The sequence below is a fragment of the Eschrichtius robustus genome, chromosome 13 (genome assembly GCF_028021215.1).
Source record: "Eschrichtius robustus isolate mEscRob2 chromosome 13, mEscRob2.pri, whole genome shotgun sequence".
NCBI lineage: Eukaryota > Metazoa > Chordata > Mammalia > Artiodactyla > Eschrichtiidae > Eschrichtius > Eschrichtius robustus.
This window is the reverse complement of record NC_090836.1, coordinates 75,941,508-75,969,190: the sequence shown is the minus strand read 5'-3', so window position 1 is coordinate 75,969,190 and position 27,683 is coordinate 75,941,508. Positions and strand designations below refer to the sequence as shown.

General features: G+C 38.1%; 1 protein-coding gene across 2 annotated transcripts in view; it reads left to right on the top strand.

Moving 5' to 3' along the window:
- The window catches only part of ATP2B1 (ATPase plasma membrane Ca2+ transporting 1), a 128,784-nt gene that overhangs the window by 55,538 nt on the left and 45,563 nt on the right, over nucleotides 1-27,683 (top strand). For both annotated transcript variants that reach the window (XM_068562111.1, XM_068562112.1), the window contains exons 2-3: nucleotides 1,689-2,114; nucleotides 13,973-14,170. In XM_068562111.1, the coding sequence (XP_068418212.1) occupies nucleotides 1,907-2,114; nucleotides 13,973-14,170 (406 nt within the window). In that variant the 5' untranslated portion in view covers nucleotides 1,689-1,906. The remainder of the gene's footprint in view (nucleotides 1-1,688; nucleotides 2,115-13,972; nucleotides 14,171-27,683) is intronic.

Sequence of the window (27,683 nt, the reverse complement as noted above, 5' to 3'; positions counted from 1 at the left end):
ATAACAGTTTCATAGCTGGATATTAATTGTACTTGCAAGTAATCTTTTCTAGTTCCTCATCATTAAGCATTTATTAAATATGGAATATTTTGGGGAGGGAGAGAGGCTGAATAGGTAAAATAGAGCTTAGGCTTGAATGCCAAACAGATATGAACAATAAGACTGTGTTTTCATTCTATAGGTTTAGATATAGTGGCATGATAACTGTTTAAAAGACTAACTGTAGCAGCAAAATGTAGAAGGGATTCGTTGTAGGAGATAATAGAATGAGAGAGAAACTCTAGGGGTAGTGATTATAATTTGTGTAGGGGGACTCAAAGATCAGGAAGAAAAGGGGATCTGTAGAAGAGGCTTTTCAAAGGAAGAGTTAATTGAACTCAGTTCACTGAAAGCTGGGGTGGACAGAATCAAAGATGATTTAAGATCTCAAATCCAGATGATTAAGATAATGATAGTTGGGAAGGGAGCTTTCTAATTAGAGAATAAGATGAATCCATTGTTGGGCATGTTAACTTTGAGGTCATACTTTAAAGGACATATATTGAGAAGGAAGAGTTGAGAGCTCATTTTTAGGTGGTTTAGAGTAAGAGGAGAACTTGAAAGTACATTTGTCCCTTGGTATTGGCAGGAGATTGGTTCTAGGACACCCCCCCCCCCCACCCCCCCCCGCCAAGCCCCCACAGGATACCAAAATCTGTGGATGCTCAAGTCCCTTACTGTCGGCCCTCTATCTGTGGGTTCCACGTTTGCAGATTCAACCAAGAATTGTGAAGAAAATTAAAATAATGCATTCATTCATTCTGGAAATGCTTATTGAATGTCTACCATGGGTCTGGCACAGTTCTAGGTTCTCAGCATATAGAAATGGACCAACCCATGCCCTGTATGCAGAACTAATATTGTAGGTGGAGGGAGACAACAAATAAGTAAATCAGTGAACAAGATAATTTCAGATAATACTAAGGGCCAGCAAAGAAAATAAAACAGAGTAACGGTAAGGAGTGACTAAGGGGTAGAGAATTTCTTTAGATAGTCAACGAAGACCTGAGGCAGTGACATGTGACAGAAATCAGTTGGAAAATGTGAAACATGTGAAAGTTCTAGGAAGCCAAAAGTTGCTGGCATCACAGGGTGGCCAAGGAGAGTTGCAGGAAAACATATGAGAAGTTCACTGTGCTTTTTGCCCTTTCGGGGACTCTCCCATATGAAAGGTTTGGAGAGACAGGGTAGTGTATTTGAAGGAACATGGGTTTAGAGGCATCCCAACTCATTCATGTCAGGCATCTGTGGGCTGTGTAGAAACCCCTCAATTTCTCTGAGGCTTATTCTCCTCAGTAGAGTAAGGAGCAGTAACACCTCATGGGATTAAATTGTGATGATTAAATGAGAGAATGAATTTAAAGCAACTAACGTAGTGCTTAATGATAACTATTAATAATCCCTAACAGTTATGTGAAATATAGTTTCATTTAATAATGGTGAAAGCTAATGTCTCTTGATACACAATTTTATTTAGAAGTTATACTTCGACCTTTTATCATGCAAAACATTTTAAGAGCATGAAACTACAGTAAAAAAAATATTTTTGCAATTAAATGATATACTTTGATTAGCTACCTGATGGCAATGCTTATATGCATAATACTCTCATATGGATTTTACTAATTTTAAATATTTTCTTCTTACAGATGTGTACGTCTCATGACTGATAGGAAGAAACTAGTCATGGGCCAAAGGTCAAGATACTTCCCTGGGAAATGCTGCTGATGCTCCTCTACGAAGTCATACAATGAGTGTTTGGTTTAAGAAAGATTTTCATATTTAAAAGATTTTCATCTTGGATATATATCAAGTGAAAATTAGAGTCTTTTGGGAAACATTTTCCTCCTGTTAAATTATACTTGTAATGGGCGACATGGCAAACAACTCGGTTGCATATGGTGGTGTAAAAAACTCTTTGAAGGAAGCTAATCATGATGGAGACTTTGGAATTACACTCGCAGAGCTGCGGGCTCTCATGGAGCTCAGGTCTACAGATGCATTACGAAAAATACAGGAAAGCTATGGAGATGTCTATGGAATTTGCACCAGGTTAAAAACATCTCCCAATGAAGGTGAGTTTTATTACATTCATTTTTAGTACTTTGGCGAGTTCTGTAATTGGCTCATAAATAAGCATGCTTAGATTGTCTTGGCTATTGTTTGATTATGCCATATTTTTCGTGGCATTAAAGATTGGTGTAAAGTAACTTTAGATCAAAAAAAGTGTTGCAAATTAATTTATATATTTTAAGTTGGTGGGAGAAAGTATTTTGTACTGTCGCACATATTGCTGCTTGTTTACGATAGCCTGATTGTCTTTCCACTTGAGCTGGAATCAGGCTTGGTAGTTCCCAGGGGATTCAGTGGAACTAAACCCTGCTCACTATCCTTCATTTTGCCAGGCGGCTTAAAATAGCTTTCACTGCCAGTAGCTGACCAAGTTTGTTTGGTTTTTTTTTTAACCTAAACTTTAACAATTAGTTCAGAAGGTACCAGAGCAAATGGAGTAGATTAGATGGCAATTTTTAATTTAGTGGACATTTCCTTTGATTAAAAATAGTTTTCAATCTTCGAATTATATTCAGTTTCCCTGTGTTCAAAGAAATCTTTGGTTTCATAATTCTTGATTTGTAGTACATTTCTTTTTGAAAAACAGAAATGTTCATTATAACTTCATTGCGTTATGGTCTTTGAAATGGTTTGAAGGGATAATCTTTTATTTAATATATTGATCATGTTGAATATAAAGGTAAGGTTAGGAAGTTTCCAAAAAGGATTTCCAAATTGCAAAGGAGGGGGGGAAGGATACATGAGGATGAATGTTTGGTGATTACAATTTATTTTAGTAAGGAAGGGAAATTATTAATGCTAAAGTTTAAAAGATATTAGTATATATTCCAAAGCCAATTCTAGAAAAATTGTGCTTCAGTGTTTTTCTTAACATTTTTCCTAAAACATCTTATGCCATGCCACTACTTGTGATAAATTTTAAGGTAATAGCAAAAAGTTATTTCCAAAGTTGTAAAAGAATTTTAAATCACACTAAAAGATTCTTTAAAACCTTTATGTAATTCTATGTGAATTGCTCATTGTTTTAATGGTAGGTAGTTGCTTTAATTTTTCTGAGGTAGCATGGTCTTGAGGAAGCTAATGTCAGTATTCACATATATCCTAAAAGGGCTTCCTCAGATCAGTTGGAGTATATTCTTTTTTCTGTAAAGTCTTCCAGATTGTTTGGATCTTTTCCTCAAGTCAGAACCACTAGAAACATGGACTTCTCAGTTATACATTAAATATGCTGCACCATTTTAAGAGCTGGACCCCTGCTGCTTAAATTCAGTGAATCAGGAACAGACCCATGGAACTTTTAATAGATGTAATTTGACAAACTTTGGAGTTTGTTCAGTATGCAAATCTACTTTAAAATGTTAGCTAACTTCATATAACTTTAGAGATTTGTACATTAAGTTGCTGTTCTCAATTGGTAGATTCATTAATTCAACCGTATGTACATACTACGTTTAATCTAAAACCTAATTTTGGATGTTTCATGATCACCAAATTGATAGGGTATATTAACATTAAAAACCCTCAATATTTATAACAACATAGTTTGTTCATAAAAACGATATTGGGGCTTCCCTGGCGGTGCAGTGGTTAAGAACCCGCCTGCCCATGCAGGGGACGTGGGTTTAAGCCCTGGTCTGGGAAGATCCCACATGCCACAGAGCAACCAAGCCCGTGCGCCACAACTGCTGAGCCCGCATGCTGCAACTACTGAAGCCTGCGTGCCTAGAGCCCGTGCTCCGCAACAAGAGAAGCCACCGCAATGAGAAGCCCGCACGCTGCAACAAAGAGTAGCCCCCGCTCGCTGCAACTAGAGAAAGCGCGTGCGCAGCAACAAAGACCCAACGTAGCAAAAATAAATAATAAGTTAATTAATTAATTTTAAAAAACCTAATATTGAACTTCACTTTGAAATCTGCACATATTTGCACTTCCCTCAACCATGTCTTTGTGTTTCCCTGCTGTTAGTTATGAGAAGACAAAACTTCTGATTAACTAAAAACCCTTCCATGGTGCTTTTTCATTTTTAATGGACATTATTTCTCTTTAGTTTGCACTGCAGTTTCTTTTGTGTTGTTGTTTTGGGCAGTTCTCCTTACATTGATTTTGGTTTAATTAGTGAAGTTTATTAAATTAACGGAAACTTTGTACCTAGTACAGTAGGTTTTAAAATTTAGGGAGGGGATGGTTATGTACCTCTTTTACGACATGGTGGAAGTTGTGGATAATCTCTAGAAATATTCACTTAACACTCAAAATTTTGTGTGTATTGTTGCTGCTTTGTGCTATTAAACAAGTGTATGCCATTTTCCCCGTCTTTTATTCTTAGAAAATTCTTGCTCATCTTCTTCCTAGTACTGTGAATTTAATTTTTGTCAAAATTTGTACAAACTTTTGTCTTCACTGTTTATATATATATAGTTTGTCATTTTGAAATATTCTTCTAAAGAATGTGAAAAAGCCATTGTAAGCATTATGTTTGTGTTTACAGTCGTCATAAGAATAAATAAAAACAACAGCAGCCTTCACAGAAATGTTATTTCCAAAGGAATAGTTCTAGTTTAATTTAGAAATAATTCACTCAGAAGCTAATGAATATTTTGTCACTGATCAACTAGGCAAATGGTAACAAATGACTCATCCCTGGGAATAATCAGCTAGGAGTTTTTATGCCCAAGTAAAATGATCTAGACAATAAGTAGCCTTTTTTTTTTTTTAGTATAATCTGCTTATAGTCAGGGAAAGTGAGATAACAATGATTCTTTAAAGTACAGGAATTTTGGTTAGGTAAAACTGAAGTTTATCTGTCACTTTAGTTCTTTCATTCATTCATTCATTGACACACAGTCTTTTGTCAGATCTAGATTAATGATAGTCATATGTTTTATATACCCCCTAAAAAAAGAATTAGTGTTGGCAGTTTTAACTGTAAGATAATCGTAAGTGTATAATTAAATTACATCCCAATTTCAGAGATGTTAATAAAATATAAGAATGTGTGTGTTTTAGAATTGCTGAGATATTGTGTTTATTGGGTATCTCCTATCTTGTTGGCACTTACCTAGGCTCTGGACATACATCCATGAATAAAAGAAAACTTCCTGCCTTATTTTTACATGGGGAAGACAAGTTCACAAGACAAATGAGATGTGTAGTGTGTTAGTGATATATGCCTAAGAGAAAAATGAGTGGAGAAGGAAAATCAGAAATATTTGGGATGTAGATATTAGATTGCTCTAAAGTCTGGAGGAACAATTAAAGATGTTTCTTAAGAACAACAACGATAATAAGTGACGCGTAGATAACGCTTTTTGTGCCAAATTGGTAGTTAGTACTTATAAATATCAACTTACTTTATCCTCACAACAACCTTATCCTGTTTTACAGCCAAAGAACCCACAGCACAGAAAGGTTAAGCAACTTAGCTGAAGTCTCACAGCTCATAAGTCCAGAGGAGGGATTCAAACCTAGACAGAGGACATGCTTTTAACTACTGTAGTGTACTTCGTGTTATAAAAGTTCATCTCATTCAGCTTGCGAAAGAGTTGAGAGATTGAGAAAGAAGTACCTGTATTCTCTCGTCACAATAGTATTTTTTTGATGGCAGGAATTACGTGATGAAAAAAAAAATGGGGATTCAAGATTCTGTTTATTAGTTGGTCTTTAAAATATGCCCTCCTCAGGAAGTTGTGTTTGTGTGCTTCCTCATTTGGCCTGCTAATTTATTGCTTGTTTTCTAGCAGAGCAGTGCTTTAACTTGATTTCAAGCATACTGTACGTGTACTGATCAATAGGAAGTGTTTTGAGCCAGATGTAATTTTCATATTAAAAACTTCCTAGTGGTTCTGATTAATTATCTTTACTCTTAAAAGAATTAGAACTGTAAATTTCAAGGTTAACTGGAATGAGATTTATTGCTTCATATTTTTGGTTTTATGTGTTAGCAAGCACCTATCTTATAGTCCTCAGAATCCAAGAATGTACTTTTAAGGCAAAATAATCTTCTAATATCCTAACTATATAAAACTGCCATTACAGTTTTGTTCTTCTGTATCATTATTGTTTCCCTACATTAACCTTCTTATTCCTGTTCTAAACCATATTTCTTGATCTTTTTATTGTTACCCTAGCTTTTGGTATCTTTCCCATTTTAATGTGTTCCTATGTTATCTATATTATATTTTATATTGGATGGTAGAATAGACTCTAATAAGATTTACAGAATGCAAATCTCAGCCCTTGGTATCATTTATTATTCATAGTACTGTATCAAGCAAAGGATAAAAGTGAATTCATAAAAATTAAAGATAGGTACTGAATGGTACTCTGTAAGAGGCATGACTTTATGGATTTGTAAAGGGCAGGAAAGCAAATGAGACACCAAGCTTTTTAAGTGGTAGTTGCTAAAATTAGGTAGACGAGAACAAAAAAACAAAGGAAATAAGGAAACAGTGGTAGAGAGAAGCAAAAGTAGTGTGTGGTAGGAAGCAGGGTAGAGTCAACAGCAATTGTCCCTGGCTGACTAACGTTTCCATAATGTTTCAGATGGCAGTTTATATTTGCACTTGCTAGTAGTAAGGTTGTTGGTAATGGTGTGCTTTGACCATGTCTTCATGATGTAATACAATAAAATTGACATTCACACATGGAAATATATTTTAACTCTCGAAAGAAGTCAGCCTTTTGCCCAGGATAAATCATTACTGACTTACAGGCTACTACAAGACCACTGTGATTCCCTGATGTATGTGTTTGGTCATACAGGTTGGTTTTAGGCATTCGACAAGGATTTGCATGGCCATGGTGTGCCAGCCACGTATGTTTTAATACTTGTATACAGTTATCAATGAGGGTTTTCTATTGATGATGCTGTGTGACCTTGTCCTAGAAATTTATTCCTGCTATAATAGAGAATCGTATACCCCAATAAAATTTTTTTAAAAATAGAGAATTATACATTTAATTTAAATCCTGCTCAGATTACCAGTTTTCATTGCTTATTAATTTTTTGCAGATAATTGTAACACTGACTACTTCTTCTCAAACCTGGTAGCATATATATGTTATTTTTTAAAGTTGTACTTGATAGAGCCTGAAGTAACATCGCTTTGTTAGTTTTTTCAAGTTCAGTTTTCTCAGTACAATAGACATATTTCCTTCCCAAAGCATTCTCTTCTGCTTTCATAACACTATACTCAAGGTTTGCTTTCTTCCTATCTGGCCCGTTTCATCCGCCTCCTGTGCTTTCCTTTCAGTGTTGGCAGGCCTTGTGTTTCTGTTCACGGTGCACTCTGCATTCTCCCTGGGTGATGCTCTCCACTTCTAAGACTTCACATCTGACTCTGACATCTGTGGCTCCAGTCCAGGCTTTTCTCCCAGGCTTTGGGCCTTTTGAAAGCTCAGTTGCTTTTAGACATCTTCGTTTTCTCAGCCTCTCCAAACTTTCCCTTCTGAAAGCATATTTCCTCTTTCCCCCTTTGCAGTGAAACTGTCATCCACCTTGCTAGATAGACTTGACTTTGATAGGAGTCTTTCACCTGTTCTCACTCACTGGGTCGACAAGACGTGGAAATTCTAACTCCTAACTGTCTGTTAACTCAAGGGTGTCTGCTTCTCTACCTCCCCACCACCCTGCTGGAGGCTGCTGTCTTTCTCTTGCATAATTCAGGTAACAACATACTAACTGGTGTCTTTTCCTGTCTCCCTTCACGCTGCCTGTCACTTTCCTGCTGAAAGCTGGCAGTGGTTTTCCACTGCCCTTAGAAGGAAGTTCAGACTTCTCACTTAGGTTAACAAATTTCTTTGGGGTCTGGCTCCTGCTTACCTCATCTCATCTCATCTCATCTCATTTTCCAACTCTCCTCCTCAGTTTTTGAGGCATAGCAAAATTTTCAGTTTTCTTAAATACTGTTGTGCCAAGCTCACTCTTGTTTCTGGTCCTGTTACATGATGATCTTTTCACCTAAAACACTCTACCTCACCCTTCCTGTGACTGTCTCTCTTAATCATTCCTGAGATCTCAAGTTTGGTATCTTAGAACTCCCTTGTCCACCCCAACCCCGTAAATTTGGATTCCAGTTCCCTTTACTGGCTTCCATTAACAGCCTCACCACCCGCATCATAATATGTAACACACTGGCTTGTGATTAACTGATTACTTGTGAAGTCTGCCCCACCAAACTGTGAGTTCCTTGAAGGCAAGTGCCAGAGAAAGACATCCTGTCTGACTCATTTCCCGTTGTATGTTTATGCCTATCACAGTATCTGGCCCATGGTTGGCATTCAGGAACTAAGCCTAAGTTTGAATTTAGACAGTGATTCACTTAAATTTGAGGGCAGTCTCCTTTTCTTTTGAAATTGAAAATATGATGAGGGTATTAGTCTGTTTTTCAAGAAGAATGAACACAAACACAAATTTTCACATACTGTCTTGATCTGTGTGTTTTCCTGTGGCCCTCACTTAAAGAATGCAGGCTGGCTGCTGCCACCACTACCACTACTCCACACACGCACACGCACACACACACGCGCACACACACACACAAATACTGACATAATTTCAAGTACAGAATTTGATAAGATTGGGATGTGCTATGTAATAGCCATGATTTTCAGTTAAATCCACCTGCTTTCTATATTCCATTACTCTCCCCTCTTCATTTTCTAAAATTGAGACATGTTTTTATTAGCCCCAGCAGTTGGAATGCTACATTTTTTTTTTTTTTTTGCTAAAACATCAAGCTATTGATAGAATTTGCATTTTATTCCGTAATCTATCCCTTTCACACATAAAGACAGTATTCTTGAGCCATTATCTATTCATAGAATGGTAGATCCAGACCCCAAAAGCATATATTCTGAGCTGGTTTTGTTTTTTCTCTTTGTCAAGTTAACTGGGCCCTAATGAGATCAATGCCCTTGGCCTTATTGCTGCTACACTACAATCAACGGAGCCAACAGGACTAGGCAGAAGATTCTCAGTATATTTATTCATACGTTGTTCTAAATGATTTGATATCATATCTCCTCTCCTTTTAAAACTAGGACCATGTAGTCTCATTACCAGTTCCAACTGCTTACCTTTCTCTTCCCCGCAAACTTTGCTTTCTCCCCCCTCACAGTGGAGCCTCTTCCTACACCTATAATAGGCTAACACCCACGCCCTGGATTCCATTTACTCTGGCTTCTTCAAAGGCTTTGCTCTAGATTAACTAGCCTGTGTCTCTCCTGTATCACCAGTGTGGTCTTCTCTAGTTGGTCATTTCCATTGCTAAATAACTTGCCTTAATATCTGTCACTCATCTTTAAAAAGCAAAACGGGTTTTATTTACCCATTTTAATTCACCTTTACTGCTTTATTTTACTTTTACTGCTTTGTTTCTCTCCATTGCATCACACTCCTAGAAGAAGTTACTGTACTCATTGTTTCCACTTAACTAATTCCCATTATCTGTCACATTCTTTCTAATCAGACTTTCTTCCATACCTCCACTGGAAGATTCCTTATCAAGGCCATCGGCCTCCATCTAGTGAAAGCCAGTTATCCATTCTCTGTCTTCATTTTACTCCACTTTTGTAACACCATTTGATATAATCAGCCACATCATCTTTTTTAAAACTCCCTTTCTGTAATACTGCATGAATCTATTTGTAAGTGCGTGTGTATGTGTATCCCCTTTTCTTCTCAGTTTTCTTTGGTGTTTTAAGAACCCTAGCTGATCTTCAAATCAAATGTTGGAGTGCTCCAAGGCTCTTGCCTCAGCCCTGCTTTCTTCTTGTCAACTTACTTTAGCTTTCTAGAAGCTCTCATTAGGCCCATGGCTCCAGAATCATCTGTATATTGAGGACTCTCTGGCTCAGATCTCTCTGTGAGTTCTGAATATGTATAACCGGCTGTCTACTAGACATTCCCACTTCTTGTTTAATGGTGATCTCATGTTTAAATCGATAAAGCAGAACCATTAACTCCTGCCTACCTTTTTCCACCCAAATCTACAGTTCCCAAAGCCTGCCCTATCTTGGTAAATGTCTCTATCATCCATCCACTTGAGTGCATGGACAAAAAAGAATCTAGGTATCATTCTTTATCCTTCTTTTTTTCTTTCATCCACATCCACTCCTTCAGCAAGTTCTGTCTGATCTCCTTACAAGATACCTGGCAGATTCAGTGAGTCTGCCTCCATTTCTTTCTTTTTTTTTTTTTTTTTTTTTTAAATTTATTTATTTATTTGGCTGCTTTGGGTCTTTGTTGCTGCGCTCAGGCTACTCTTCGTTGCGGTGCGCGGGCTTCTCATTGTGGTGGCTTCTCTTGTGGAGCTTGGGCTCTAGGCGCATGGGCTTCAGTAGTTGTGGCTCACGGGCTCTAGAGCACAGGCTCAGCAGCTGTGGCGCACGGGCTTAGTTGCTCTGCGGCACGTTGGGATCTTCCTGGACCAGGGCTCGAACCTATGTCCCCTGCATTGGCAGGCGGTTTCTTAACCACTGTGCCACCAGGGAAGTCCTCTGCCTCCGTTTCTGAACCCAGGTGCAAACTACCACCATCTCTTACTTTGTACTGCAGCGGCCTCCCAGCTGGTCTTTTCCTCCACTCTCCAACTCTTCAATTTATCCTTCAGACAATTTAAATGAAATTAGTTATCACTACCCTGCTATAAAGCCTTCTAGCGGTATCCATTGCACTTAGAATAAATGCCAGTCCTCTCTTCATACTATTTTAATTGTCTCTTTATTTATCTCCCTCCAGTATAATATAAGCTTGCTGAATGTAAGACTTGTTTTGTTCACACTGGCTTTTTAGCAAGTAGAACAGTACCTGGAAGTAGCAGATATTCAGTAAGTATCAGGAGTCAGGGGAGGGGGGACAGACTGCTGCAGAACTCTGAACTTCATTATATTTAGATTATGTGAGTTTATTATTTTACATGAATAGAAATCAGCTGTCCCCAAAATGGAGTTAAAACCTATAGTGTTCAGTCTGTAACTTGTCTTTCTCCTTACTTACCTTAACTAACTGTTGCCCTGTAGTTTATGGTTTATAAACTTTGTACCTTCTCCTTTGGTCCTCCCAAACTATCTGAGTTATACCAATAAATATTAATGCCCCCCCAACCCCAAAGGGGTTAAGTGACTTGCACAAGATTTCAGTAGGTGAATTGGAGCCTAGGTTTTCTAATTCCTAAACCAGACAGCTTTAGTGGTGCAGTGACCTAGGTGTGTGCTTGTATATGTGGTGGGAGCATAGGAAGAATTACGATAACCTTTGGATCAGCTGCTTTTTTACTTTCCTTATTCCCTCCAAGATACATTTTTAAGCGATCTTTAGCTTTATGGCTGTTCTTTTCAGCATTAACAAAATATTGGCCCCTGTTACAACCAATATAAATTAAGATTTAATCAACTATTTTTATAGTTGCAGTGGTGATATTTAAAACTGAGGTGTTATATGTAGTTAATGGTAGACTCTATTAAGGGTGAGTTAAACTGATAGAACCAGTATCTTCAAACATATTTCTTAGAAAGAATTGGAGACTGACACAGGGAGGGATAACAATCTTTTTTTTTTTTTTTGCTGTAAGGGCATTAAAATATAAGACAGAACAAACCTACCCACTGTCTAATATCATCCTTTCATAAAAGAAAGGGTATTTTATTTGAAAAGCAGTAAGCACATAATTTCAGAACATCTCAAAGTATAGTTCTTTAAAACAAATACATTCTGTTTTGTGGAAAACCTCACTGCATCGATTCCCTCATCCCCCGATTAAACCACAGACTGTTGTTAACTGTTTGCAGCCAGGATTGATGAGGGGCATTGCTCTCGCCTGAAGAAACAGTGTGTGGATTCTAAGTTATAATTTGCAAGTTTCCTCTCTCATATTGTCTTTCCCCCTAGTCCTTTGTCCCCTAGTCCAGTGCAGTCCTTCACTGCCTTTCTATCCATTAACTCTGACTCAAAGCCTAGAGCTCTGTGGAAGCTTTCAGTTGATGACTTTTGTCATCAGAAATCTAAGATGCTTTTTGAACTGCCTAGTGTGGACCCGACTGTGCTACAGTTGCTTGTGAAAACATTCTCTGGAAGCTTTTTGGTGTCTTTAACAAGTAAATAAGTAATTAATAAATAAAAAACCAAAGTAAATAATTACTTTAAGATCTGTATATTCATCTCTCATTGTTGTAATAATGAACTTCCTTTGTTTTCTCTCTTCTGCTCTTTGCCCACCTCTGCATCCAGAGTAATAGCTGAAATACTTAAAGCCGAGAGCCTTACAGTGATCTGCTGTTTCCCTGTCTTCTTCCTATGCTGTTCTCTTAGAATGAATTCTTGCCAAAAAATAAAGAGTTGAGGTTAAATGGATTATAAATTTAAATTTATAATGATAAATGAAAAGTCATGTCATCCTGGTATCTCTGTCCTCTTCTTCAGTGTTCTTTTCCTTTTTTAAAAAAAATTATTTATTTATTTTTGGCTGCGTTGGGTCTTTGCTGCTCCACGCGGGCTTTTCTCTAGTTGTGGCAAGTGGGGGCTGCTCTTTGTTGCGGTGCGCGGGCTTCTCACTGCAGTGGCTTCTCGTTGCAGAGCACGGGCTCTAGGCACGCAGGCTTCAGTAGCTGTGGCACACGGGCTCAGTAGTTGTGGCTCGCAGGCTCTAGAGTGCAGGCTCAGTAGTTGTGGCGCACAGGCTTAGTTGCTCCGTGGCATGTGGGATCTTCCCGGGCCACAGCTCGAACCTGTGTCCCCTGCATTGGCAGGTGGATTCTTAACCACTGCGCCACCAGGGAAGTCCCTTCTTCATTGTTCTTAAACTAAGGAAAAATGACATTTGTCACTGCTGCCTGTGTTTTCATAGTCCCACAATAATGTAAATATGTACATGCTTTGCATTAGCTAGTTGGGATATATCTAGGCTCGACAGGATCAGCAGGATTAAATTAGAGAAGGACTTGTTTGGTAGGGTGAAGGAAAGGCAAATTTGATCATCCAGCTCTCTCTTAACCTTTTGCTTCATAGCTTTCTAATTCCATGCTCCAGGCAATAAATAGTATGTCCTACAAGGTACCTTTTCCTTTACAGTGATGGTCAGTCAATAGCACTACCTGTTTCTTTAACTGGAAATAAATCGTAAAAAGTAAACTTGAAGGAAAGGTCATTCTAAGTCTCCTGTTTTTTTTTGTGACTTGCAAATCTTTTATCAATTGAAGTATAATAGACCTTTTTTGGACCGTGCCACGCCTTACAGGATCTTAGTTCCCCAACCAGAGATTGAACCTGGGCCCTGGCAGTGAAAGTCCTAACCACTGGACTGCCAGGGAATTCCCTATAACAGACGTTTTAGACTAGAAGTTTTAGAGCTTACAGTGGATGAACTTTTCATTGTTTTTCAGCAAATAAGAATGAAAATAAAAGACTTTTACTTATTAAGTTAACCAAGATGCAATAAGTAAATCAAATAAATATCTTTATATACTTCCCCACGTTTGGAGGAAAAATATCATAAGTAAAGGTCAGGGAAATGTTTAATTCTGATATAAAACCATCAAACTCATATCATTTCTGGTCTCTAGCAGTCTATAAGATGGTGTAAGACAGTATGATCAAAAACTAGCAGTTTGGAAAAGTGGAAATTCTTAGTTCAGCCTTGTGTCATCTACTTAAAATGTTCTCTTAAAGCATTGCACATGTGTTTTGGTGATTTAAATTATGTACACTTAGTCTAACTCATGAGAATAAACCATTCTGATAGGGTCTTATGAATTGTGTCTAAATGTAACGAATCTAAAGTGTAGAGAATGAATGTGTTTTGAATAAAATATTTTCATTTGTAAGTAGTAAAACTGTTCACTTAAATCTATTTCTTTTTATTAGGTTTAAGTGGAAACCCTGCAGATATAGAGAGAAGAGAAGCTGTATTTGGAAAGAATTTTATACCTCCTAAAAAGCCAAAAACCTTTCTTCAATTAGTATGGGAAGCATTACAAGATGTCACTTTAATTATATTAGAAATTGCAGCCATAGTATCATTGGGCCTTTCTTTTTATCAGCCTCCAGAAGGGGATAATGCACGTAAGTAAATTGGGCGGGGAGAGGGAAGACTCTTATGTGTGATGCTAAGTTCAGTGCATTTGCTTACTTAATACATAATAACAATAGCAGGCCAGCTTTTATTAACTGCTTTGTACTGGATATCGTTCTAATAGTGCTTTTAGTAGTTCTTTAAATATATTACCTCAGATAATTTTCCCAGTAACCCTATAAGATAGACAGTGTCACCTCCATTTTACAAGTGAGACACAGAGGTTAAGTAACCTACCCGTGTATGCATATGCTGTGTCTGGCAAAGCACTAAGCCATATATATGATGTGTTATATGTCATCATGATTTTTAAGTTCTTTAGAACACTATTGTGAAGTAATTAGTTTTTAATTTGGGGTGTTTTTTTTTAATCTTTTGGAAAATCATTATGAAAGCAAAAATTTATTCTTTTCCCTAATCTATTACTTTTCAAGTTCTCAAAATGTTATATATATTTTGTTATATACATGATTTGGATAATTTCCTTGCCATCTTAGAAATGTTTATGCTACAAAGTATTCTGACCAGTGGAAAAATATAGAATGGTAACTCTGCTTTAACCTATAACTGCACATGATTTTGTTTTTCTCTCATCTTTCTATGTCCTTCATTTCTCTCTTTTTTTTTTCTTTTGCTGTGTTGGGTCTTCGTTGCTGCGCACGGGCTTTCTCTAGTTGCATAGAGCAGGGGCTACTCTTTGTTGTGGTGCGCAGGCTTCTCATTGCAGTGGCTTCTCTTGTTGCGGAGCATGGGCTCTAGGGTGCGCGGGCTTCAGTAGTTGTGGCACGCGGGCTCTAGAGTACAGGCTCAGTAGTTGTGGCGCACTGGCTTAGTTGCTTCGCGGCATGTGGGATCTTCCTGGACCAGGGATTGAACCCATGTCCCCTGCATTGGCAGGCGGATTCTTAACCACTGTGCCACCAGGGAAGTACCCCTTCATTTCTCTTTTAAATTTCTTCTTCTTTTTCCTTAAAACAAATTATTTAAAATGGGTATTTCCAACATTACATTCTATAACTGCCTGGAGATCTAGCTTGGGTTTTGGTCACTATATTTAAGTAGCTATAGAGTGAACCATTAGTATTTTATATATCAGAAGAGTGATTCACCAAAATATTTTTGTTTGTGAAAGCTTCATTCTTCTGCCTTTCAAGTTATGAAGAGTTTAATAAATATTTGCTAACTCTAAAAGTTGGCTTAGGTAATCATTTAAAGTAATTCTTTCAAAGGTATGCCTAGAGCTCATGTGAGAGAGAACTTTTGGCGGGGGCGGGCGGGAGGAGGTAGTGGGTCACAGCATAAGCGAGTGGATCTGAGGCTGAAGTCTGTGGAGATCAGGATTTCTCAGAGGGGCACTGTTGACATTTTGCACCAGAACATTCATTGTCACCTTGGCAACCAAGAGTATCTCCAGAGGTAGCCAGGTATCCTATGGGGGGGGGGGGCAAAATTACCTGCAGTTGAGAATCACTGATGTAGATAAGAAAGGATTTAGGCAATATTCTTGTCAGTATTGAGCCAAATTATTTTTTAAACTTTTATTTATTAAATAAGCGGTACATGTTTTGCTGTTGAAAAATTAGGGGGGGAAATGACAATTCAAAGGAAATCATATTTACTGAAAATCCCACTTTTTAGAGGTTATCATTTTGATATATATCCTCTGAGATTTTTTAAATGTTTTTGTGTATGTGTCTGTGGTGCTCATGTATATGTATGTGTGCACAAGTGGGTGGGTGTGAGGATGTGTAAGTGTGTGTGTCTTTTCGTCTGGAAAGGGAGGTGATACCATGTTTAGCAACATGCAGTTAAATTCTTTACGGCTTGGTTTATCCAACTGTCATTATAGAATACTGGGAATTGGTGTTCTAGACTTGAGTGCGTTAGCAGATGATTAAAAACTTTTTACTGTTAACATTTTTTCCCAAGACTATAAGAAAACTGAAGAAAAATATCTTCAGTGGGAGTAGGTTCTTACTAACAGGATCTGGGCAAATCTTGGAATTCAGACTGCTTCATTTGTAGGATATAGTGACAGGCCCTTTTTCATATTTGCTTAAGGAGATAACTGGTATTAGATCCAACTGAGAAGATAATCTAGAGTTGTTGGTGTCTTAAGGCCCTTAAAGAGGCTCAAAATGTACCAGAAGGTGTTAATAAACCATATATAAAGGTATTTTTGCTCCATGGTAAAAGTTATTTAGTGTTTGTATTTTTTTAAAAAACACTTATTAGTATATTTCATGTATCTTTTCATCATGTTATGTTTAACACTAAGAAGTGGATACTTGCTTAAAAGGAAATCCATTAATTGTTAATCTATAGTCATAGAAATCCAAATTATCAAAATTTCTTACTAGTACTGTTTAGTGTGAAAATAAGCACTATAACCCACATAAATCTATAGTCACTGTATACAACTAGTGGTTCTCAAACTCTTTGGTCTCAGAACCCTTTTACACTCTCTAAGTATTGAGAACTCCAAAGAGGTTTTGATTATGTGAGTTATATCTGTAGGTATTTACTGTATTCTAAATTAAAACTGAGAAATTTAAAAATATTTATCAGTGCATTTAAAAATAATAAATATTATAATATATAATTATAATCACTATAATTAATTATTAATGAAGTTTGAAATGAAATAATGAAGAGTAGTGGTGTTTGTAATGTCATTGTATCTCATTGAGGTCTGGCTTAATTGAAGATAACTGGATTCTCATCTGCTTCTGCATTCATTTTGTTGTATTTAGCACATGTAATGTAGTCTTTGGAAAGTTTCACTATACATTCATGAAATATGAGGCAAAATAGCATCTTAGTGTTATTCTAAAAATAGTTTTGACCTCGAGGATCCCCCTGGAGTTCCTAAACAACACTTTGAGAACCGCTTTTCTGTGCTATTAATATATCACTTGATATACCACCCAAGAATCACGTAGGGGATTTTAGAATGGCATATTTGCCCTGTGTTAGAGAGCATAGGCTGAATTTAGATGGTGTGTACCTCTCAGGCGAATATATTTACAAGGGAGCACCTTTAGTAAAAATCAATTTTTATTATTGTATTTACACTTGGACTTTACTGAAAACATTATTAAAATACTTTTTTTTTTTCCATGTATAATTGGTAAACTACAGTCCTTTCCTAACTTAGATTTTGAGATTACTTTCTTTTTTCCCTGCAGCTCCCTTAAAAATTTGTAATGGTCATCAGTAGGAAAAAGATTCAGTTTCTAGAAATACTTTAATACTGTCTATTTCAAGATCATTCTAACTTTATCTGTGTAATATAAAGTAGAACTATATATGAAATGAAATATGTCACTAACTTGTTTCACACTCTTCTTTTGAAATATTCAGTAGTTTAGTTATAAATACATATGCATGTGAGATTTAAAGCTGAAAATTAAATAATTGTCTCACAATTCCTTTCCCTGAACCTCTGTTACGTTGTCTTTAAACTTTTTTGGTTATTTAGCCTATAAAGAAAAGATATGAGCACACGTCTCCAAATGATGCATTTATGCATTTATGAATTATATATATTTAAAGTTATTTATACTGTGAGCATTTTAAAACACATACACAAATAGAAATTAAAGATTAAAAAGGTGAACGTTTAAATTTTTGATTTTTAGTAGCCTTAAAACATCCTTATTGGGCTTTCCTGGTGGCGCAGTGGGTGAGAATCTGCCCGCCAATGCAGGCGACACGGGTTCGAGCCCTGGTCTGGGAAGATCCCACATGCCGAGGAGCAACTAGGCCCGTGAGCCCCAACTACTGAGCCTGCGCGTCTGGAGCCTGTGCCCCGCAACAAAAGAGGCCGCAACAGTGAAAGGCCCACGCGCCGTGATGAAGAGTGGCCCCTGCTTGCCGCAACTAGAGAAAGCCCTTGCACAGAAACGAAGACCCAACACAGCCATAAATAAATAAATAAATAAATAAATTTTTTAAAAAACCATCGTTATTAATAGCATGATTGAATATACGTTATTATATTTTATAATCTTGATTTAGCCTGATTTGGGTCTAAGTTTGTTTTCTTTCAGAACTTGGTTTTAATATCTCTCATAGCTGGAAAAAACTCAACATTAGGTAAATCCAAGTGGAAGATTTTAGTGTACTCACTAAATCATGATACTTATTTTCACTTCCATCCACCAGTTATGTAAAAGTTTTTCTTGAAATATGACTGGTAAATTTCATCTTCTGATATGAGTCTGTCATTCTTGCACACTATTAAAAAGTATTGCTTTTCCTTTTCAATCTGCAGCAAGGGAATCCCCTGCCATCACTTGATTTTAATTTAATTTAATATATTTTTAATTGTGTTTTATTTTATTTATTTTTTAATTGTATTTTATTTTATTTTTTGACCATACGGTGCAAGCATGTGGGATCTTAGTTCCCTGACCAGGGATCAAACCCGCACCCCCTGCAGTGAAAGTGCAGAGTCTTAATCACTGAACCACCAGGGAAGTCCCAAGTATTGCATTTTTATATTTTTAACCAGTAAGACCACTGTAGTGCTTTATTTGGAAGATAATATTTTAGCACTGCCTCAAGGTTGGTGAAAGTGGTCAATATAGTATTTCAACCTTCATCTGTTCTTGAGTTCAGACTTGCTTTATGTAATTCAGAGAGCAAATCTCTGATATTCTGGGCAGGGCGAGAGGTAAGGGGAAGCTGTCTTTACAGCTTCTACTATTTAAAATAATGTAAACCATAGATTCACTTAACTGGTATTGTGTGCAATGATACATAGTTATTTCTTCAGCTTGAAAATAAATAGAAGTTTTAGTATTTGGATGGCGGGGCCAGCACTCTCAGTAGATCATCTAGCCATCTCCTTTGGAGAACATGCTTTATACCCATTGGTGGCTGAATCCTGCTGATCTTCACAGGGATATTTTTTGTGATTGTTCACATCATGCCCATTTGATGAGGATGGTGATTGTTCCATTTCACGCAAATTGATTTTTCTCCAGCTTCTGTCTTCTCTCCCTTTATCTGTCCCACATACCTCTCCCTGATTCATCTTTATTCAGCACCCTTGCACTTCAAGTCCTCTCTTCAGTTCATGCTCACTATTCTGGAATATGCTTTAATCATTTCTAGCGTCATTGGTTTACTCATTATTTTCTTGTGAATAATCCATTTCCTGTTCTGCATTTCCTAAGAGAACCATTGACTTTCAGAGATTTTAGCTCAACGCTCAGTAAGAAAGAACTTTACATAGGAACAAAGAAGAACATACTCCTTCATGTGAATTTAAAACTAACCAAAGTAAGCTTTCAAAAAACAGTTCACCTTTACTACATGTATATGCTTTTCTGTTTTGTTCTGTTTCATTTTTCAAAATTCTGGTCATGAGCCACTGAATTGATTTTATTTTATTTTATTTATTTATTTTAAAAACAACTTTATTGGAGTATAATTGCTTTAGAGTGGTGTGTTAGTTTCTGCTTTATAACAAAGTGAATCAGCTATACATATACATATATCCCCATATCTCCTCCCTCTTGCATCTCCCTCCCACCCTCCCTATTCCCACCCCTCTAGGTGGTCACGAAGCACTGAGCTGATCTCCCTGTGCTAGGTGGCTGCTTCCCACTAGCTATCTATTTTACATTTGGTAGTGTATATATGTCAATGCCACTCTCTCACTTTGTCCCAGCTTACCCTTCCCCCTCCCTGTGTCCTCAAGTCCATTCTCTACGTCTGCGTCTTTATTCCTGTCCTGCCCCTAGGGTCTTCAGAACCATTTTCTTTCATTCCATATATATGTGTTAGCATACGGTATTTGTTTTTCTCCTTCTGGCTTACTTCACTCTGTATGACAGACTCTAGGTCCATCCACCTCACTACAAATAACTCAATTTTACTTCTTTTTATGGCTGAGTAATATTCCATTGTATATATGTGCCACATCTTCATTATCCATTCATCTGTTGATGGACACTTAGGTCGCTTCCATGTCCTGGCTATTGTAAATAGAGCTGCAATGAACATTGTGGTACATGACTCTTTTGAATTATGGTTTTCTCAGGGTACATGCCCAGTAGTGACATTGCTGGGTCGTATGGTAGTTCTATTTTTAGTTTTTTAAGGAACGTCCTTACTGTCCTCCATAGTGGCTGTATCAGTTTATATTTCCACCAGCAGTGTAAGAGGATTCCCTTTTCTCCACACCCTCTCCAGCATTTATTGTTTGTAGATTTTTTGATGATGGCCATTCTGACTGGTGTGAGATGATACCTCATTGTAGTTTTTATTTGCATTTCTCTAATGATTACTGATGTTGAGCATCCTTTCATGTGTTGGCAATCTGTGTATCTTCTTTGGAGAAATGTCTGTTTAGGTCTTCTGCCCATTTGTGGATAGGGTTGTTTGTTTTTTTGATATTGAGCTGCATGAGATGCTTATAAACTTTGGAGATTAATCCTTTGTCAGTTGCTTCATTTGCAAATATTTTCTCCCATTCTGAGGGTTGTCTTTTGGTCTTGTTTATGGTTTCCTTTGCTGTGCAAAAACTTTTTAAGTTTCATTAGGTCCCATTTGTTTATTTTTGTTTTTATTTCCATTTCTCTAGGAGGTGGGTCAAAAAGGATCTTGCTGTGATTTATGTCAGCGTGTTCTGCCTGTGTTTTCCTCTAAGAGTTTTATGGTGTCTGGCCTTACATGTAGGTCTTTAATCCATTTTTAGTTTATTTTTGGTTATGGTGTTAGGGAGTGTTCTAATTTCATTCTTTTCCATGTAGCTGTCCAATTTTCCCAGCACCACTTATTGAAGAAGCTGTCTTTTCTCCATTGTATATTCTTGCCTCCTTTATCAAAGATAAGGTGACCATATGTGTGTGGGTTTATCTCTGGGCTTTCTATCCTGTTCCATTGATCTATATTTCTGTCTTTGTGCTAGTACCATCCTGTCTTGATTACTGTAGCTTTGTAGTATAGTCTGAAGTCAGGAAGCCTGATTCCTCCAGCTCCGTTTTTCTTTCTCAAGATTGCTTTGGCTATTCGGGGTCTTTTGTGTTTCCATACAAATTGTGAAATTTTTTGTTCTAGTTCTGTGTAAAATGCCATTGGTAGTTTGATAGGGATTGCATTGAATCTGTAGATTGCTTTGGGTAGTATAGTCATTTTCACAATGTTGATTCTTCCAACCCAAGAACATGGTGTATCTCTCCATTTGTTTGTATCATCTTTAATTTCTTTCATCAGTATCTTATGGTTTTCTGCATACAGGTCTTTTGTCTCCTTAGGTAGGTTTATTCCTAGGTATTTATTCTTTTTGTTGCAATGGTAAATGGGAGTGTTTCCTTAATTTCTCTTTCAGATTTTTCATCATTAGTGAATAGGAATGCAAGAGATTTCTGTGCATTAATTTTGTATCCTGCTACTTTACCAAATTCATTGATTAGCTCTAGTAGTTTTCTGGTAGCATCTTTAGGATTCTCTGTGTATAGTATCATGTCATCTGCAAACAGTGACAGCTTAACTTCTTTTCCAATTTGGATTCCTTTTATTTCTTTTTCTTCTCTGATTGCTGTGGCTAGAACTTCCAAAACTATGTTGAATAATAGTGGTGAGAGTGGACAACCTTGTCTTGTTCCTGATCTTAGAGGAAATGGTTTCAGTTTTTCACCATTGAGAACAATGTTGGCTGTGGGTTTGTCATATACGGCCTTTATTATGATGCGGTAAGTTCCCTCTGTCCCTACTTTCTGGAGGGTTTTTATCATAAATGGGTGTTGAATTTTGTTGAAAGCTTTTTCTGCATCTATTGAGATGATCATATGGTTTTTCTCCTTCAGTTTGTTAATATGGTTTATCACATTGATTTGCATATATTGAAGAATCCTTGCATTCCTGGGATAAACCCCACTTGATCATGGTGTATGATCCTTCTAATGTGCTGTTGGATTCTGTTTGCTAGTATTTTGTTGAGGATTTTTGCATCTATGTTCATCAGTGATATTGGCCTGTACTTTTCTTTCTTTGTGACATCTTTGTCTGGTTTTGGTATCAGGGTGATGGTGGCCTCGTAGAATGAGTTTGGGAGCGTTCCTCTCTCTGCTATATTTTGGAAGAGTTTGAGAAGGATAGGTGTTAGCTCTTCTCTAAATGTTTGAAAGAATTCGCCTGTGAAGCCATCTGGTCCTGGGCTTTTGTTGGAAGATTTTTAATCACAGTTTCAATTTCAGTGCTTGCGATTGGTCTGTTTATATTTTCTATTTCTTCCTGGTTCAGTCTTGGAAGGTTGTGCTTTTCTAAGAATTTGTGCATTTCTTCCAGGTTGTCCATTTTATTGGCATAGGGTTGCTTGTAATAATCTCTCATGATCCTTTGTATTTCTGCAGTGTCAGTTGTTACCTCTCCTTTTTCATTTCTAATTCTATTGAGTTGAGTCTTCTCCCTTTTTTTCTTGATGAGTCTGGCTAATGGTTTATCAATTTTGTTTATCTTGTCAAAGAACCAGCCGTTAGTTTTATTGATCTTTGCTATTGTTTCCTTCATTTCTTTTTCATTTATTTCTGATCTCATCTTTATGATTTCTTTCCTTCTGCTAACTTTGGGGCGTTTTTGTTCTTCTTTCTCTAACTGCTTTAGGTGTAAGGTTAGGTTGTTTATTTGAGATGTTTCTTGTTTCTTGAGGTAGGATTGTATTGCTATAAACTTCCCTCTTTGAACTGCTTTTGCTGCATCCCATAGATTTTGGGTCGTCGTGTTTTCATTGTCATTTTTTTCTAGGTATTTTTTTGATTTCCTCTTTGATTTCTTCAGTGATCTCTTGGTTATTTAGTAGTGTATTGTTTAGCCTCCATGTGTTTGTATTTTTTACAGATTTTTTCCTGTAATTGATACCTAGTCTCATAGCATTGTGTTTGGAAAAGATACTTTATACGATTTCTATTTTCTTAAATTTACCTTGATTTGTGACCCAAGATATGAGCTATCCTGGAGAATGTTCCATGAGCACTTGAGAAGAAAGTGTATTCTGTTGTTTTTGGATGGAATGTCCTATAAATATCAATTAAGTCCATCTTGTTTAATGTATCATTTAAAGCTTGTGTTTCCTTTTTTAATTCATTTTGGATGATCTGTCCATTGGTGAAAGTGGGGTGTTGAAGTCCTCTACTACGATTGTGTTATTGTCAATTTCCCCTTTTATGGCTGTTAGCGTTTGCCTTATGTATTGAGCTGCTCCTATGTTTGGTGCATAAATATTTACAATTGTTATATCATTCTCTTGGATTGATCCTTTGATCATTATGTAGTGTCCTTCTTAGTCTCTTGTAATAGTCTATTTTAAAGTCTATTTTGTTTGATATGAGAATTACTACTCCAGCTTTCTTTAATTTCCATTTGCATGGAATATCTTTTTCCATCCCCTCACTTTCAGTCTGTATGTGTCCCTATGTCTGAAGTGGGTCTCTTGTAGACAGCATATACATGGGTCTTGTTTTTGTATCCATTCAGCCAGTCTGTGTCTTTTGGTGGGAGCATTTAATCCATTTACGTTTAAGGTAGTTATCGATATGTATGTTCCTATTACCATTTTCTTAGTTGTTTTGGGCTTATTATTGTAGGTCTTTTCCTTCTCTTGTGCTTCCTGCCTAGAGAAGTTCCTTTAGCATTTGTTGTAAAGCTGGTTTGGTGGTGCTGAATTCTCTTATCTTTTGCTTGTCTGTAAAGGTTTTAATTTCTCCATCCAATCTGAATGTGATCCTTGCTGGGTAGAGTAATCCTGGCTGTAGGTTTTTCCCTTTCATCCCTTTAAATATGTCCTGCCACTCCTTTCTGGCTTGCAGAGTTTCTGCTGAAAGATCAGTTGTTAACCTTATGGGGATTCCTTTGTTTGTTAATTTTTGTTTTTCCCTTGCTGCTTTTAATATTTTTTCTTTGTATTTAATTTTTGATAGTTTGATTAATGTGTGTCTTGGCATGTTTCTCCTTGGATTTATCCTGTATGGGACTCTCTGCACTTCCTGGACTTGATTGACTATTTCCTTTCCCACATTAGGGAAGTTTTCAGCTATAATCTTTTCAAATATTTTCTCTTTCCCTTTCTTTTTTCTCTTTTTCTTCTGGTACCCCTATAATTCGAATGTTGGTGCGTTTAATGTTGTCCCAGAGGTCTCTGAGACTGTCCTCCATTCTTTTCATTCTTTTTTCTTTATTCTGCTCTGTAGCAGTTATTTCCACTATTTTATTTTACAGGTCACTTATCCGTTCTTCTACATCAGTTATTCTGCTATTGATTCCTTCTAGAGAATTTTTAATTTCATTTATTGTGTTGTTCATCATTGTTTGTTTGCTCTTTCGTTCTTCTAGGTCCTTGTTAAACGTTTCTTTTATTTTCTCCATTCTATTTCCAAGATTTTGGATCATTACTCTGAACTCCTTTTCAGGTAGACTGCTTATTTCCTGTTCATTTGTTTGGTCTGTTGGATTTTTACCTTGCTCCCTCATCTGCTGTGTGTTTCTCTGTCTCCTCGTTTTGCTTAACTTACTGTGTTTGGGGTCTCCTTTTCACAGGCTGCAGGTTCATACTTCCCGTTGTTTTTGGTGTCTTCCCCCAGCGGCTAAGGTTGGTTCAGTGGGTTGTGTAGGCTTCCTGGTGGAGGGGACTGGTGCCTGTGTTCTGGTGGATGAAGCTGGATCTTGTCTTTCTGGTGGGCAGGACTGCATCCGGTGGTGTGTTTTGGGGTGTCTGTGACCTTATTGTGATATTAGGCAGCCTGTCTGCTAATGGGTGCGGTTGTGTTCCTGTCTTGCTCATTGTTTGGCATAGGATGTCCAGCACTATAGTTTGCTGGTTGTTGAGTGGAGCTGGGTCTTAGAGTTGAGATCGAGATCTCTGGTAGAGCTTTCGCTGTTTGACATTAGGTGGAGCCGGGAGGTCTGTGGTGCATCAGTGTCCTGAACTTGGCTCTCCCACCTCAGAGGCTCAGGCCTGACACCCGGCCGGAGCACCAAGACCCTGTCAGCCACACGGCTCAGAAGAAAAGGGAGAAAAAAAGAAAGAAAGAAAAATAAAATAAAGTTATTAAAATTAAAAAAAAAATTACTGAAAGTACAAAAAGAATTAAAAAGTAATAAAAAAAGAAAGAAAGAAGAGAGCAACCAAACCAAAAAACAAATCCACCAATGATAACAAGCGCTAAAAACTATCCTAAAAAAACAAAAACGGACAGACAGAACCCTAGGACAAATGGTTAAATCAAAGCTATACAGACAAATCACACAAAGTCCACCTCCTCAATTTTGGGATGATTCGTTGTCTATTCAGGTATTCCACAGATGCAGGTACATCAAGTTGATTGTGGAGATTTAATCGGCTACTCCTGAGGCTGCTGGGAGCGATTTCCCATTCTCTTCTTTGTTTGCACAGCTCCTGGGGTTCAGCTTTGGATTTGGCCCCGCCTCTGCGTGTAGGTCACCGGAGGACGTCTGTTCCCCGCCCAGACAGGACAGGTTTAAAGTAGCAGCTCGTTAGGGGGCTCTGGCACACTCAGGCTGTGAGGAGGGAAGGGTACGGAATGTGGAATGCGGGGTGAGCCTGCGGCGGCAGCGGCTGGCATGACGTTGCAACAGCCTGAGGCGCGCCATGTGTTCTCCTGGGGAAGTTGTCCCTGGATCACGGGACTCTGGCAGTGGCGGGCTGCACAGGCTCCCGGGAGGGGAGGTGTGGAGAGTGACCTGTGCTTGCACACAGGCTTCTTGGTGGCGGCAGCAGCAGCCTTAGCGTCTCATCTCTGGGGTCCGCGCTGATAGCAGCGGCTCACGCCCGTCTCTGGAGCTCGTTTAGGCGGTGCTCTGAATCCCCTCTCCTCGCGCATCCGGAAACAATGGTCTCTCGCCTCTTGGGCTGGTCCGGACTTTTTCCCGGACTCCCTCCCGGCTAGCTGTGGCGCACTAGCCCCCTTCAGGCTGTGTTTACGCCGCCAACCCCAGTCCTCTTCCTGCGATCCGACCGAAGCCCAAGCCTCAGCTCCCAGCCCCCGCCCGCCCCGGCGGGTGAGCAGACAAGCCTCTGGGGCTGGTGAGTGCTGGTCGGCACCGACCCTCTGTGCGGGAATCTCTCCGCTTTGCCCTCTGCGCCCCTGTTGCTGCACTCTCCTCCGTGGCTCCGAAGCCTCCCCCCCCCTCCCCGCTACCCCATCTCCACCAGTGAAGGGGCTTCCTAGTGTGTGGAAACCTTTCCTCCTTCACAGCTCCCTCCCTGAGGTGCAGGTCCCATCCCTATTCTTTTGTCTCTGTATTTTCTTTTTTCTTTTGCCCTACCCAGGTTCGTGGGGAGTTTTCTGCCTTTGGGAGGTCTGAGATCTTCTGCCAGCGTTCAGTAGGTGTTCTGTAGGAGTTGTTCCACATGTAGATGTATTTCCTATATATTTGTGGGGAGGAATGTGATCTCTGCATCCTACTCCTCCGCCATCTTGAAGGTCTGAATTGATTTTAGACTCACAAATAGATTACAGCCCAAGGTTCAAAAAGCACCGTCCTTGTTCTTTCTTCACCATTACTGGCCCTACAGTTTTGAGGTTTCTTTTGTCCCTGCCTCTGTCTTTTTCTAAAGTCTTTTTTGCCATAGAGCCTCTGTGCTGACTTTAATCTCTCCCCGAAATCCTCTTCCCTTAAATCTATATGGCTAGTTCCCTCATATCATTTGGCTCAAATGTTATGGACACCTCAGAGGGGCCTTCTCTGTTCACCCAACCACAGTTAGCCCTCTTTTTTCATTTGCTAGCACATCACCATATTTTATTTTCTTCATGGCACTTACAATATCTGAAATTAACTATTTGTGTTTTATTATCTGATTTTTTCATATCCCATTCACACCTACCAGTCTGAGTATAGGTTCCCTGAGGAGAAAGAGCTTATATGTCTTATTCACTGTTACACCCTTAGCTTTGAAAACAGTGTTGGCACATAAAGTAGGTGCTCAAATAGTTGAATGAATGAGTAGCACTTTGCTTAAATTTTTATGTTATGAAAGTCAAGCTTTTATCATACTCCAGTGAAACTGATATGGTAAATAAGCATGGTTCATGGGTAAACACATAATATTTAACTTTCCATGTACAACTTGCCTACTCTATGTAGTAATAGCATTAACTATTGGTTGAGTATGAAGGATGTCTCAGCCACTGTTCTACCTTCTTTACAAGTGTCTTCGCATTTAATTCTCTCAACAACTCTGCCGTAAGTGGTGGTCTCCTAATTTGACAGATGAAGAAACTGAGTCTCAAAAATAAGTAACTTGCCTTAGGGTCGAGATTTAATCTTCCCCAGTGTCCTCACTCTTAACAGGTACGCTAGACTGCCTCCCTACCCTAAAGATGAGAATCCTCAGAGGCAGGGAACTTGAAATTAACAGAGTAAGCGTCGTCATCATTATGGAATGCTTTGAATCAATAAAGTGTTTAGAGCTGTAAGCAAAGTTAACGGGGCATATGAACATTATAATTACATATCTGTTGCCATCAATTC